The sequence below is a fragment of the Homalodisca vitripennis genome, unplaced genomic scaffold, assembly GCF_021130785.1.
Source record: "Homalodisca vitripennis isolate AUS2020 unplaced genomic scaffold, UT_GWSS_2.1 ScUCBcl_3294;HRSCAF=8742, whole genome shotgun sequence".
Lineage (NCBI taxonomy): Eukaryota > Metazoa > Arthropoda > Insecta > Hemiptera > Cicadellidae > Homalodisca > Homalodisca vitripennis.
Window position 1 is genome coordinate 31,336 of NW_025779416.1, and position 16,603 is coordinate 47,938.

At 36.8% G+C, this 16,603-nt stretch overlaps 1 protein-coding gene across 1 annotated transcript in view; it reads left to right on the forward strand.

The window, feature by feature from the left end:
- LOC124372460 (nodal modulator 1-like) overlaps window positions 1–16,603 on the forward strand; it is a 53,163-nt gene that overhangs the window by 25,273 nt on the left and 11,287 nt on the right. The window contains 2 exon segments of the mRNA XM_046830861.1: window positions 5,228–5,293; window positions 5,295–5,400. Coding sequence (XP_046686817.1) covers window positions 5,228–5,293; window positions 5,295–5,400 — 172 coding nt within the window.

Sequence of the window (16,603 nt, forward strand, 5' to 3'; positions counted from 1 at the left end):
CTGCGTACTTAGTATCATAACAACCCCTGAAGGCGTTTGAAAGAAACCTATTGCATACCACTCTCGTACTTTATCACCAGCAGAATGTCAATATTCACAAATAGATAAGGAAGCTTTAGCAGTAGTATATGGAGTAAGGAAATTTCATCAATATTTGTATGGCCGAAAAATTCACTTTGTGTACTGATCACAAAACCTTTAATTAGCATATTTGGACCGAAAAAGGGTTTACCTGTTTTCGCAGCAAGCCGATTACAAAAGATACGCCATTATTTTTAAGTGGATACAATTTTGATGTACAGTATGTAAGGTCAGAAAAGCATGGTAACGCAGACCGCATTATCACGCTTACCATTAAGCACTAAACACATTGTAAAATAATAACAATGAAACCAAGGTGGAAAGGGTACCTATTTACACTGTATCGCTGAAAAGTTCAGTACCTTTAACTTTTGAAGATGTAAAAGCCTGAAACCCAAAATGATCCTATTATAAAACAAATACATAACTATGTGATGTACGGATGGCCAAAATTTTTTTGTCAGGAGAGAGAATAGGGAATTGTTACCTTTATTTCCAAAGGAAGGACGAGCTAAACAGTTGAGCATGGCATTGTTATGTGGGGATATAAAATTGTTGTTCCTAACAAGTTGCGTAGCTACGTATTAAATGAGTTACACCGCGAGTCACTTGGGAATTGTAAAAAATGAAGTCAGTAGCAAGATTCTATATTTGGTGGCCAAATATAGATGAAAACATTGAAAGCCTAGCCGAACAATTGCTTCTTCCTGTCTTATGGAACGTTCTAGTCCTAGTAAGAGTAATCTACATGTTTGGCACTATCCATCTATGCCATGGGAAAGATTGCATATTTGATTACTTTGGGTCCTTTTCAAAGATAAAGACCTACTTTGGTAGTAATTGATGCTTACACTAAGTGGTTGGAAGTATTTGAAGTAGGCTCTACTTCAGCTAAGCTAGCTATAGAAAAGTTTAAGAGAACTATTTTCTATATTTGGATTAACCTGTCACTATCCATAGTTGATAATGGACCACCATTTACCTCAGTTGAATTTAAAAAAATTTCATGCAACTTAATGGTATAAGACATACATTTTCACCAGCTTATCATCCTCAGTCTAATGGTCAGGCTGAAGAACTCAGTTAAGTATGCTAAACGTTAAAAATAAGATTGGCTTTTCAAGAAAATATTGATACTAAAGTAGCCTTGAATAGGATGTTATTTTGATTACAGTAAACTATGTTCATAGTACTACTAACGAGACCACCTGCCAAATTAATGTTCAATAGACCACTAAGATGCAGGCTAGATTTACTCAGACCTAATGTAAGCCAGAACTGTGCAATTAAAACAGGACAAACAAAAAGAATATTTTGGCGGTAGAAAAACGAGAAATTCTATTTCCTAATCAATCTTGTATTAGTGAGAGATTATCGCTCTAAAGACATATGGGATAGAGGGCATTGTAATAAAACAGTTTAAATAATGTGATGTATTCTGTTATGACAAAAACTGGTTTTTAATTTGGAGTAGACCATATTGATCAGCTGATAGGACTACACAGTAGTATTGTTGACAGTGACAGTCAAATTCCACCATCTCAGGACCGTACAGTTGCGGAGCCGTGAGCAGTGAGACAGGCGCTCAGTGTCCGCCAACTCCAAGCCCAGTCAGAATTAGTAACACTGACCTCACTAGATCAGCTGGTCTCTCCCCCCTCTTCACCGCATCATACCTCTCCATGTCACATCACTACCCCTCATTCTAGACCACGTCTTTCTCTACCCTCAGCTGTTCCTTCTCCTGTCACTAGAACAGCTGATCATACAAACAGATACCCAACTCGTATTAGGAAAACCTGTAGAGAAATTAAAACTTGTAAATAACTTACAGTACTTTAAGGATGACATTTAATAATGATATGTGTTTATTTATATTTAAAATGTGTTTATTATATATTTATTATTACACTTGTATTGTTTAATTTATCTATGACTTGTGTGAATTCAATTTATTTTGAAATTTGGAAGGGAGGAAAATGTAATGTATTGAATTACAATAATAATTATTATACATATTATAAATTGTTACTGGCAAGTTAAAGCCACAGCCAAAGACCAACTGTATGATCGTATGATGCTGTGACGTCATATGGGGGTGATCAGTTTGAATAAATGCCATTGGCTGTTCTCATCACGCCACCAGATCATACCACCACTACCACTTCCAGTGTCCTTGCCCTTGTCTCTCTCTCAGTTACCCTCCAAACCTTAACCGAGCACAGTCGATGATGTAAAACTAATTCAGTCTTTTATTCCGATTCCCCGTAACACGTACACAACAGAGGTGAATGAGACACCTTTGTTTATTGGCTACTAAGATGTTCATTACATGTCCCTTTGTTATGGAGTATGGGCAGTGGTGAGACTGTTTTGTAATAAATTCCCCGCACTGGCGCCATCTGCTACCCGCCCTGCTTGTTCTAATTAATGTGTTGTAAAACAGACATGTCATTGGCCCTTGAATTTTATTATCTGCTGGGTATCATGTGAAAATGTTTGTGCTTAATCATTGTCTCCTTTCTTTCTCCAGAACTTCTGAACTTTAAAACATTCTGGAAAACTTAGATACTATTTTTTTATTTGTATAGTATATTTCTGAAAGTCCACTCCAAAATAATGTATGTACTTTATTTGTTTTGCTATGTAACAATTTACTATCTAATAATTAAATAATTATAATAAACATTTTTTTAGTCTTTTTGTTTTACAAAAACTTCTTCGGACCCCCTCCACCCCTCTAGTTCCCCACTCCCCTCACCACCAAAGATAACCTTACCACCTGAGTTTCAAAATATCCCCTCAGATAAATTATTTTGCAAAATAAAACTTTCCAAAATTAGCAGACAGTGGGCCATGGCTTATTTTGGATGTTATTATCTACTGTGTGATAGCTGAGAACCATGTGCTGTTTTACATCTATTTGGTACCAACAAAGTGTCTGGACATCATAAGGGCAATTTCACCTATAAAGTACATTTAAAAATCCTCATTACATATCAACATGCAATCCAAGGTTCTTTTTAATAGTAAAATAGGCTACTACTGTTTTTGTAGGATTAACATCAAGGCTCTCCTTAAGATGGAGCATGAATACAATGAATACCAACATTCATTCTGTCAGCAACAACATTGCAATATTTTTATTGTACCATCCATACTAGGTCATATGCATAACTCTGGGTTTAAATATCCACTTGTCAGATCTTCCATCAGACACTAAAATTCCAGAGTATAGATAAATAATACACCTCAAAGAAAAATTTTTGCTAGAGTGATAGCTATGGATTTATCATGAATACTCACATTGCGTCTGGAACAAAATTTAGCATTAAGTCATCTGCAAATGCTTGGATCAGCATAATGATTCTGCATCCCACAAACATTGCTATTTCTTCAGCAGCCAGGCTTTCCTCAGTTCTATTCAAGCTGATGCTACGATGCATCACAGGATTCCCAGGGTAACAACCATGTTGGTTTTGATGAATAGTAGTATCTTAGAATGCTCCAATTCTAAAATATCTGTCCACGAGTATCACTAGAGTCTTCAAAAGAAAAGGTGATAAGTTTTTTTGGATTAAAGTGGCCAGTATAACCCCAGTTTGGAATAAAGTCTAATTTTCATCCTCTCCCGGTGATTTAGTTGGCATTGTATCTGACTAGTGTCTACCTTTAATGACTGGCTTTCAGCCTTAACGTAAAACAATTCCATCGAATGAACCTATTTTCTGTTTGGAATAAAAGCTAATCTGTTGAGCCGCCAGGTCTGCATTATATATCCATAAACCAAGACTGACTCTGAAGAGTTCCCATAGTAGGACATGAAGAGATTCTGGACCATTTTGGAGCAGGATCAGGAAAATGTCAATGTTTCCTGGTAATTTAATTGAGCAATATGTCTGGCTAGTGTCTACCTTTCATGACTTGCTTTTGGCCCATGATATAAATTATTTCTGTCAAATTTACCTGAGTCATTGTCTAGATAGACATTGTTCGGAAAATTAGTGCTCAAGGGCTTGAGTTCTTCAGATAAGATGTCTAGTCTGTTGATTTAGGACTACAGGATTTTATCCTTGAAAATTCACTGTATTGATCATCCTTGGTGAGTCTTCCTGATTTTTTTGATCAACACCTCACCTAAAGGTGGAGGAAGCCAATATGCCTCAGACATGTATGCTTCCTCCAGCCAAACACCCATGTGCCTGGCGCTCTGTCCACTTCATGGTCCTCCTTCTTGTTCTTTTGGCGCCTTCTCTATTTAGCCAGGTTCCGTTTTTGCAATTAGGAATCCTTTCTCAAGGAATGGTTTGGACAGCCTCTCTTTGTTGGGCCATTACCCTGAAGTTCAGTATTATAAACTCTGTCCACCTAGGACTTTTGAATGGCCTTATTGAGTGAATCTAATAATGCTGGCTGGACTTTTGAGAAGCTCTCGCTCTTCTTCACACTTCATGCTCATTTCAAGTATTGGATTGGTTTCAAAAGACTACTGTAAGCTAAAGTGTGATAACAACTTTTTTTTATGCTCTGACTTTGAACCTGTACTAACAGTGTTACTGATCTTCCTAGCAGTTAGCTGGTTCACAACTGGTCAAGTGTTGATAGCAATTTAGTTTTTTGATGGAAATATGGCTTTGTTTGCTAATTCTGTGTGATTTCCCATGATTAACCATCTATTAGAATGTCTCTCTGCTCTCTAGCAACAGACTCTCAAATCTCAAGGAGTAGGATACTTCAAATTGTCACCTTGATCAAGCTCCGAAAGCTTCTTTTTAAAGACTCCTATCAAGTACTTGGAGACATGCACCTCCTTAACACAGATCACATAGCACCATCAGGGTTAGGCTCAAATATGAAGGAAAGAAGAAAAATACTTCCGCAAGAAAGAGAATAGAAAAGTGTAGTAAGTTATCAGAAGAGTTATGCTCTTCATAGATTAAAGGATACAGAGTAAGGAGAGAAGGGGGATGCTTTATTACTAAACATTGCTGAGATTCAGTGCCCTAATTCTTCCTCATGGTTATAGGAGGCGGCCCCTACCCCCTAACCTTACCTATCCTGAATATTCTGTCACTCCGGAAGCATTGCTAAGGTAAGCAGTTGTATTGGGTGTCATTATTTGGATTTAATCCATTGTGTGTGATAGGTGAAGGGATTCAGCGTGGAGGGGCGAGTGCTGTGGAGCCCTGGTGGTAAGCCACTGGAGGGGGGGCACAACGGTCATGCTCAACGAGAAACTTGTGTCTAAAACTGGGGCTGACGGAACTTTCTACTTGGACAGCATGACTCCTGGAATATACAAATTGCTTATTCAAGCCAGTAAGTTGTGCAGTAAAAGTAGTCACTGGAAAAGGATTGTAGTGAACTCAAATATAACTGATGGGTCAAGTTCAAGCTTTGGAGTGATTCATCTGACCAGTCTTCATAATATTATACATATGTTGATTTTCAAAAATTGACCTTGACCTGCCTGTTCTATTTGAGTGTATTATAGTTTTGTCCATCCTAGTTTTCGTTTTACTGGGTTTCCAGGAAGTGAGGTACCATATTCAGCCATCACAAGAGTAGAGAGTGGAGCTGTTCTATGCTTTGCTGCTGGGCTATGTCTCGTTAGTAATCAAAACTACCACATCTCTTAAATGGTTTCTGCTCTTTTTTAAGAGTTAAGGTTTTACTGCCGTGAAGAATTGAGGAATTTCTTATGCTTTTAGGTATTAAAATAGCCACGCTTATAGTTACATTTCATAGAAACGTAATCATGCTCTTGACTGAATTCCTGGACAGTATTTACTTACTTACTCTGATCATGACACTAGTCTCGAAAAAACAACCATCATTTGTATATTTATTAATGTATGATGTACAATATAAGTCCAATTATCAGACCTGCTGAGTTAATCGAAATTATTTCTAAACAATTAATAACGATTTAGGTTTTTAGACTTTTACAAAATTATGCTGAAGATACCTGGTTTATATTTAAGATGTAGGGATGTGGAAACAATACAGAGCCGCACCTCACTATTTACATAGAATCTTCTAGCCATTGTTAATTTGAACAGTAAGGTATGGGGTTACATTTGGTACGTGCTATTGGTTTCAACTGGGCAGTAGGTCACGTTTCATTCTAGACGGCAGTTTGTAGATTAATTCGTATCAGTCTGTTCTGTTGGAGTGAATGGTCTTACAGAGTTTTAGTTGTGTTGTGTTTAGTTATTTGTTTTACAATATACTTATTATTATTATTTAGTTTTATTTATTGACAATTAGTTGTAATTGTAAGAGGGTTGTTGTTTCTTTATAAACAAAGTTTAAAGTAATTTAGACACTGAAAAATTGGTAGAGTATAAATATGGATGCGTCTGAGTTGGTGTGGGGAAAGTAACATAAGTGACATTTGCACAACATTTCTGCGAAGAAAAAGGCAAGAGCTTATTGCAAAATATTAATCAATGACTTTTTTGGCAAGTAGTAATGGTTTTAGGTAGAAATCTGCTAATTACAATTGCCCTCATGTCGGGATTTCTGGGAGACATTAGCATTTTCTCTGACTATGACCTCTAGAATCCCTAAACTACCTACCATCATCTGAAAGTTTATATATATGTATATCATACATACATATCAAGTATGTTTTTATGTATATGGGCGTATGAAATATAAATGAGCTTGTGAACACAATAACCTTAATTTTTTAAATACCCAGACTAGTACCTTAGTACCAAAGCATTACTTCCACATAGCTTGGATAAGTTTGTTAGAAAGTCTTAACCAATAAAAAATTTCAGCTATTCGCATTTGAGCAAAACTTTAAACTTTAGTAGACAAAAAAAATACATTTTTTAAATTATATTTTGTAACTATAGACAATCTTATTCTTTCAATTTTTTCAGTATCTCTTAAGGTTTCAAGATGGCGGATATTCCAAGCCAAAAAAGTGTTTTAGAATTCTAAGGTAATGTACAATAATTTTCGTTCTTACATGTGTTTTATATTGCGTAAGATTTCCAGACAGCGGGCATACAGTTTTAAGTTTTTTTAATATTTTTTAAAACATCAAATTATACGTGCAGTTCTAACAAAAAAAGTATGAGAACCTAAAAAGGTTTGTGTGTAGTCATTATAAACTAATTTCTCGTTATTTTGATGTGGTTTATTTTCACCTATAACCAGCCTCTAATAAATTATTTAATAACCAAATGTTTTTTAGTTTATAGTATTAACAATCAATTCAACAATAACAACAGCAGTAATGATTTCGAGCTTTAAATATGTATATTGATTAATATTTAAAACTGCTTTATTTCAACCTTTACATGCTTATACATATTACAATCTTGAACGTCCTCAGGTAACCTATTAAAAAAGTGTTTGAATTAATCTATGCCTGATTCTTTTACCATTGTCATTGTTAATTCTTGACTACAGTATAGTATTTTTCCCTTGAACAATATGTGTGGATGTAAATGCTTTAAAATAGGTACAAATCAAAATTACACGGTTTTTTTCCTTTTAATATATTCATTCCATATTCACGTATGTATGTGGTATATAATAGTGTATTATTTTGTATTATATTTTCTATTCATTTTTTTTATTTATATCCAGTCCGTTATTTCTTCAGGCAACTGCAATATCGTGAACAACTCGAGTCTGCACACAGGCATCATAGCCCATGCAGGCTCATTTCCCGAGGACAATGTTTTATACATGATGTTATTATTATGATGTTTATTCTATGATGATTATTTCTTATGATGTTTATTCTTTGTTCACATTTCAAACTCCGTTCGATAATGTAAAAAATTTAGAAGTTAATTGTACAGTTTGGATTGTAATATTATACATATATTTGGGAAATAACAATCAAATCAAATCAATCAATCAATCAAATCAAATAGTCTTATTATATTTAAGAGAAAAATAAATAAAATAAAAATCAACATAACTAATGAAAAAGAATATTTTTGACTGGTTTGTGTAATATCAAACACTGTGATCACCTCTCTTATGCAATGTTACATATGGTCAGGCAATTTAATTTTCAAAATTATTCTTTGTAAGTCTTCTACTTATAGTGACCTTAAAACACATACATAGAGTCTACTGCACTTTCCCATGATCTAGTTCCATGTTCCATGTCTCATAATTGATTCACATAAAGGTGTATATATTAGGTGCATAATATTATATAAGCAAACATTGTTTTAAATAGTACAATTTTCCCAGGCATAATCTTAATTGTCGACTTATTTTATTAATATGAAAATTTCATTTTAAATGTTTGTCTAGTGTTACTCCTAAATAAAAAAAAGTTTACAACCTGTTCTAAGACATCACAATTATAGACATTATCTATATATAAAAATGAATGTTTGTGTCTTTATGAAATCGTAAACTATTTGACCGACCATTATGAAAATTTGTATGTATACGTATTTTTCCACGGAGAAGGTTTATATGCTAAGCCCATTGATGTAACTCGCCACCATTCGGCACTGCAAAAGATACAAGTTTTCAAAGCACCTGCACACTATAAACTGCAATCGTGAGACAGTTATGTATTCAAGTAGCCAAACACTATTTGAAGGCACTAAGTTATGATGCATATTTGTTTTTAAGATAAATTTCTGGTTGAACTTAAAAATTGAGTGTTAGATCACTATATAATAAAGTACGTGTACAATGGCTATAAATATAAACAGATTTTCTTGATCGTGGCAACAAGGCAAACTCTACATCGGGCGTTGTAAAATATAATTCAATTAAACCAGAAGTTCACATACACGGGCAAAGCTTACAAAAAGTGTGCAAAGCCACGGGAAAACAGCTAGTTAATATATAAAAAGCCATGAAGACAAGAATATGTATGCAATTTTATATTAGCTTGGGCACTACTTACGCTTGGGGAATGAATATGCATGTCTTAATTTTTTCCATCCATAACCAATCTATAATCATGGCAGCTCATTTTTAGCTTCGTAAAGTCATGTTTTAATTACATCCTCCTGGCAGACAAAAGAATATTGTGTTAACCTCCTTGATGATAAAAGTGTGAAGATAATATTTACTGAGAGATCTTGCCACATGATACATTCACATTTTGTTCATTGAGTTAAGTTTCTGTATTATGTTTAAATAATACAAGTTTCTGTGAAGTAGGTAGTGAACTATAACACCCGAGTGTGCTGAAATCAGACCTTTTCCTCAATTTTTTAATATTGACTCTCACTTTAATATATTATTATTTATTATTTTTTATCTTTACTGTTTGAGTAATTGACATGTAGATAATATGTCACATGATTTTACAAATGTATTTATTCTGCTATTTTCTTCATTGCCGTCATGGTTATGTAAGACAAATGTAAAAATATTTACTAATGCTCAACCAAATCCTGTAAAGCGACATGCATCATCATTGATTTCAGTGTTGCCAATATATTAATGAAGCTACATGCAAAATTTCAAATGTATAGGTCACTTTGTTTTCGAGATATTGTGCATACAAACAGAAAGCTAGACAGACAGACTGGCAGAAATGAAACTTCCAGCCCCACAAGATAGACTTCGCTAACGCTCAGCCAATGACTCTTTATATTGTATAGAAATACACATGTAAGCGTACCTATGATAATAAATTTTGCTTGTAAAAAAGTTTTCTATAAGACATAATTCTGTGTTTACTGTCCTGAAGAATTGCATTTTGGCACTTACGTCACCATGTGTTTGGAGCGACATATTAAGGTAAATTTTTTCACAAGACAATTTTTTTACATATGGAAAACCGTAATTGTCATAATGCTCCCAAAGAAGGGTTTCCAAACTCTCCCTAGTAGTCTTCAAACCAAATATATCAAGAAAAGTTGTGTGCAGATGTGAATAAAACATCTTATTAATCCACACTAGCATTGCTTCATGAGAGATTGTTTTAGTGCCACAAACTTGTCATTGTTTTTATTTGTGGTATGTTAGATTAAGTGACGATGTCATGTTGATATCATCTGCCTTGACCTCTAAGAAGCTTATGGTAACGTCTATTTATGAAGAATCTATAAATTGTTTTTAGGGTTTCCCTGCCTTTATTCACAGGATAACCATACATCTTTTAAAAAATACATTTTAAAGTACATTTTGATAGGAAAATTATAAGAGTTTTGTTGGAAATTCAGGAGTACCACAAGGCTCCAATTTATCAGTGATATAGCATCTTTGATGAACTGTGGTGTCTAACTTTATAGTGATACAAATATTTCTCTCCTAATTGCATAAATAGTAGACTATCTTTGCAATCATCCACCAATAGTACTGCAAAGTGGACTCATCATTTTGTTGAAATGTTGGTAGCTACTTTTACTCATAAACTAATCTAAAGAGACACTCGTTTGTTTTCTTAATAGTAGAGTATTTGGTCTGGTAATTAGATGTACTGGCATCGCAATCACTTTCTAGAAAATAACAATATCCTAAATCCGGAACAATTTGGATTTAGGAAAAACAGATCCACAATAGACGCGGTGAACAATCTTTTGGACAATGTTGTCGATGGATTGGAAGGACGAGAACATGTGCTCAGTATATTCCTCGACCTATCCAAAGCGTTTGACTGTGTGCATCATGAAACACTTTTGCTCCAGTTGGATAAATGCGGCGTTCGGGGTCTCTCGCACTTATGGCTCACTTCTTACCTCAAGGATCGAGACCAGTGCGTTGAGGTATCGAACGTCGTCTCAAACAAAATTAAAATGACCCATGGTGTCCCTCAGGGCTCCATCCTTGGGCCTCTTTTGTTCCTAGTTTACGTCTGCAGACTGAATTCAGTGATCCAGCATGGAAAACTGGTTCAGTATGCTGACGACACAACTCTCTGTATCAAAAACAAATCAACTCAAGACCTGGAAATCACATCCTTCATGGAACTGAATGCATGCATTCAGTATTTTGCTGAATTGAACCTGAAAACAAATCATTCAAAAACAAATGTCATGTGTTTTAGCCTCCGACAAAATGATCACGAAGTTCATCCTGCCGTGTTTGTGGATGATGTGCTTTTAGAGGAAACTAACTCCACAAAGTTTCTGGGAATGTTCCTAGACAGAGGACTGACCTGGGCTGATCATGTTGACAATGTATGTGCTAGAGTGGCCTCAGGCATATATGCCTTGCGGCACCTGGCAAAGTTCTGTTCCCCCAGAGTTCTGAAAATGGCATATTTCGGCCTGATTCATCCACACTTTGCGTATGGAGTGAGACTCTGGGGAGGTTGTGCCAAAAACAAAATGGAAAGAGTTTTCAAGCTCCAAAAAAAGGCAATCAGAATCATTGCAAATTTAAATTACAGAGAGTCGTGTAGGGAATCTTTCAGGGAGTTAGAATTGCTGACTTTGCCCTGCCTTTATGTTCTGGAGGTGATCATGTACTGCAAATCAAAGTGTGATTTGGTTCGTGGCGGTAGCGTTCACCACTATGAGACGAGAGGCAGGGACAACTTCCGAACTCGGCAATACAGACTGACATTATCACAACATCTCCCTCAACAAGTTGGTGTCAGACTAATAAACAAGCTCCCTGAAAGTGTCAAAACTTTGCGACCTCGTGTCGTCGCGACCGGAAGGGGGGACCTTCCAGAGGAATAATCCGTGGATCCGCCACTAGATTCCGTCTATTCCAAAACCTAACCAGCTTTGATGACTAAATAAATACTAATAATTTGGGTATAGTTCCGAAAGGTTCCCTAACAAAATACTACTAAAATCTAGACCACCCACGCTAACTTCTCCCGGTCCACCCTGCTCGAAAGCTGCACAACGACTCTTTCCCAACCTCCGGTCCCTGCCTGCTAACCTAGCAGGAACCATCCTACCAGAACCTGTCCAGAAGAATTCCGGATGGTAGGAGGCTCCTATTGTTTGAGCTAAAGGCTAGAGGTCGGCGCAGCTGGCTATAGCGTTCGCGGCAACAGACGGATAACGCGCGCCAAATTCAAAACTGTAGCGGCACTCGCCGCATCCTCCCCTCCTTCTCCGAGGAGTTCGAAGGCTTAGCCATTAAGAGTGGTAGAAAGGGTGAGAGGAAAGTTATTTGGAAGTGAACCAGTTAAAGTTAAATTGAGCCAAAAATCTTAAACTAGAACGCAGAGTTTACTAAAATATTCAAATAAACACTACCATGCAGAAAGGCGGCGCAGAAACCGCGCCCATTCTCGCTGAACAGCTCCAGTCCTCAACCACAGACAAATTCAACCCATAAGTGGAAAGCAACTAAGATCTATCTATCACCAATATGTCACATACCTGCTAAATACTTCTAACTCTTCCAAGGTTAAGGTTGGGCTTCTTTAAAAAGTTTAATTAAATTATAGAAGATAGTCTAGGTAAAAGGAATCAGTATTCTGGAAACCGTGTTTGACTGAGAATCACAACCTTCATTCAGCCCCATCATCAGACTCAGATTTCCCTCCAAAATAGGCCAAGTAGGAAAGGAGAAGTTAAGGAAAATTTATTCTTGTGTAACTCATAGAATATTTCTTCCATCGTAGCTGGCCATAATCCTAGTCCTGTTCCCCTTACTTCCCTCCCCCCCTCCCGCAGCGGGAGACAAGCCTGCTGCCAACAAGCCAATCTACCGGACGCAGAATGAGAGGGAGTGAAAGGTCCCCATGACCTCTCTGGAAGAACATATACAATTAATTGTTTGTTCATATTCTTTCAATATTTGAAATACAGGAAAGGTGGTGAAAAGATGAAATGGCCATTGGAAAAATAAATCCAAATCTAAATGATGAGGTCTCCTAGTGACTACAGTCATAAAAGGCAAGGAAAGAGGAGAATTGGTCTGCTAACAAGTTCTTTAAACTTATCTACCCTATTAGTTTTTCAAGATTGTTTGGTGACATATGGCGAGTAGTATTCCCTAAATGGAGTGTTCAGATCGAGAAGGGATGGGCCAACAAACAATAACTCAAGAGAAAAAAAAAACCCGTTGGCTCAGAGTTAGTAGGCCAGGATATGATTGGTAAATAACCATTAATTTGTGGATAGGATAACCACTCTATATAACTAACACATACAAATAAATATACATATAACTGACCATTATAAGGTCGTAACACGCATGCTCGAAAATACAAAGTAATATCTATCACGAAAAACCATACACGAACACTAAATTACACAGAGATAAACATTTTATAGCAATAAATAACGATTGACTAACTGGCGTGAGTGCTTCGCTATAGCTTTAGCCTAGTTGTATATAGGAGAATACTTTGTTGAACAGTCGACTATAAGGGAAATGCTCAATAATGTCGGTTCTAAAGCATTTATCGATACAAATTATTCTCTATCCCTAAATGCCGTAAGTTATAACTTAACAAAAAAAAATAATTAATTAATAGGATAGAGATAGTTAAAGATGTGTTAATGAAGTGTGTTTGGGGTTGCACATAGGAGGCAATGAGACTGTCGCTGCTCCCAATATTGATTACAGAAAAAATATATAAATAAATGCTAAATCATGGAAGCTGTAAATACTTCAAACAAACAAAATCTAAACGGCAGATCTCATAACCACCCATCCCCGTGTAAGTGTATAGTAGACAGTTTGGACCAAACATCAGAATTGCCAAACCCAACACCAGGTAGCAAGAGGAGAGCACATGCAGGTGAACTCCTTAGCCAAATCCACCTCAGCGTCAGGCAGAGCCACCAATGCAGGGTCCCAAAGAAGAGTAGAAAAAGAAAAGGAAATGTTATTTGTAAGGTGTAAAATGAAAGAAGAATGAAAATAAACTCAAATAAAACCTAATATCACAATGGCTTTTTCGGAATAGAGGAAATATCTAGTGGCAGATCATTGTCGTGGAGTTGGGAGAATGCACTTTTTAATATGGGATACATGTGCTGACCTCACAAATTTCTTGGTTTTTGGGTCACGCAAGGCAACTGTTACAGGGGAAGTAAAGGTCTCAATTTCCAAAGGTTTAGACCACATAGGCTGCAACTTGGCTGAGATGTGTTTGGGTGCATTACTCAGGTTAAATAGTCGATACATAACTGTATCACCCACTCTAAAGGGAACCTGTGCTCGACCTTTATTATACTGTTTGGATACTTTATCCTTAGCACGGATCAGATTGTCTAGAGCTTTACTCCATCTCTGTTCCATGTTTCTTGGTTCAGAATTAGGTTCTAGAAGTTGGTCAAGATTCCATTTATTTTCCAAAGGAGTGCGAATAGTGTATCCCAAAAATATTTCAGAGGGTGATGTGCCAGTGCTCTCGTGCTTAGAAGAATTAAAGGCAGTTTGAAAATAATGTAGGTTTTCATCCCACTGAGTATTGTCTTTGTGGTGGAAAATTCGCAAGGCAACTCCGATGTTTTTGTTCACACGTTCAGCGTGCGAACTTTTCGGGTAATAAGGAGAAGTCCTAATGTGTTTAATCCCAAGCTCATCGCACATGTTTTTGAACTGATGAGATTTGAAACAACTGCCAGAATCGGAGACAATAGACTGGGGAAACCCAAAGTAGGAAAATAGGCCTCGTTTAAGGGCATTTACTGTAGTTAAAGCTGTTGAATTCTTAGTTGGGATCATGACAGAAAATTTGCTAAACGCGTCTACAATGGTTAGTAGCCACTGGTGACCACGTTTTGTTCTAGTGAGAAGACCAACATAGTCAATCATGATCTTTTCAAAAGGTCTTTGAGCTAGATCAGACGATAGATAACCATAATTTGTGTTTGGGGCTTGCTTACAGCGCTGGCACTGCAAGCATGATTTAACCATGTTAGTTATTGTTGTAGTAAGATCAGAACTGTAAAATATTCTTTTTAACCGATTTAGTGTTTTGGAGATTCCCAAATGTGCTCCAACTGGGGACGTGTGATACATGGCAAATAGCATGTGGTGTAGTTTTTTGGGAACAACAACACGCGGTCTGCTCTGGGAAGGGGTTTTATAGACTAAGACATTATCAATTATTTCATAGTTTGGAGGGTGTTGTCCAGACTTAATTGACTTAATTATATTTTTTAATTCTGGGTCTAGGGCTTGATGTTCTCTTATGTCTTGGAAGGCTTCTGGTAGAGAGAAAAGAACTAAACATTTTGAGGTAGGATTTTTGGGTTTGTTTGTTGAAGGTGTTGAACTTGTGTCATCTTGTTGGGGAGTTGTGGAGTCTTCCTCGTACAAACGAGAGAGGCAGTCTGCAACAACGTTCTCTTTGCCCTTAATGTGACTGACTTGAAATTTAAATGTGTTTATTAAGGCAATCCATCGTGCTATTTTTCCAATTTGCCTGGGGTGGTTCAGCAACCAGGAAAGAGCACTATTATCCACAAAAAGAGAAAATTCTCTATGCTCTAAGTAAGTTCTGAACTTTTCCAAAGCAAACACAACAGCGAGAGCCTCCAGTTCAAAGGTTGAGTAGTTCTTTTCATGGAGGTTCAGGGCACGACTGGCGTAAGCAACAGGTGCTAGGCTGCCATCCAAAGTTTCCTGGGACAAGACCGCACCCACAGCCGTGCCAGAGGCATCGGTCTGCAACGTGAAGGGTTTTTCAAAGTCGGGTAGCCTCAAAACAGGTGAAGATACTAAAATTGCTTTAAGGGTTTTGAATGCCTCCTCCTGAGAAGGTCCCCATATGTATGGAACGCCCTTTCTTTTTAAAGAATTTAAAGGTTCCGAAATCTGAGAAAAGCCTTTAATGAATCTCGAGTAATATGAGCACATTCCCAGAAACCTAGAAAGTTGTTTTAAATTCTTAGGTGTTGGGTAGGAGTCGATAGGTTTACTTCTGTCAGGATTTAGACTGATTTTACCATTATGAAATATGTGACCCAGGAATTCGATTCTAGGAGATGCCACAACCATTTTTTCAGGACTAACCGTCAGACCAGCATCTCTAAGCCTGTCTAAAACTATTTTAAGATGCTGTACATGCTCGTTGAAACTGTTACTGAAGACAACTAGGTCATCGAAATAAACAAAAAGGAATTTGAATTTTATATCTCCAAAGACTTTGTCAAGTAGATTTGCCAAAACCATGCCACCGGAAGCTAAGCCGAAGGGCAGATAGTTATACTCGTAACAACCTGTGCTTGTGACAAAAGCCGTATATTTTTTGGAATTCTCATCAAGAGGAATTTGATTATAAGCGCTTACAAGGTCCAGGTGGGAAAAATGAGAAGCCTTCCCTAAATACTGGAATGCTGACTCCACCGTTGGCATGGGAGTGTTCTCCAGCTCAACCATCTTATTTATGAGACGGTAGTCTACCACCATGCGACTTTTACCATTCTTTTTCGGGACTAAAAACGCCGAACTTGAATATGGAGAGTCACTAGGACGAATAATACCCTTACTCAACAGGTCTTTAATATGGCTGTTTAGCTCTTTCAGTTTGGGAGGAGCATAATGAAAAGGTTTTGAGCGGACAATCTTATTAGTTGTTATACGGATGGTATAAGATATTAAGTTGGTTTTGCCAAGGCATGGTGTTATGGTATCCGGGTACTGCTGC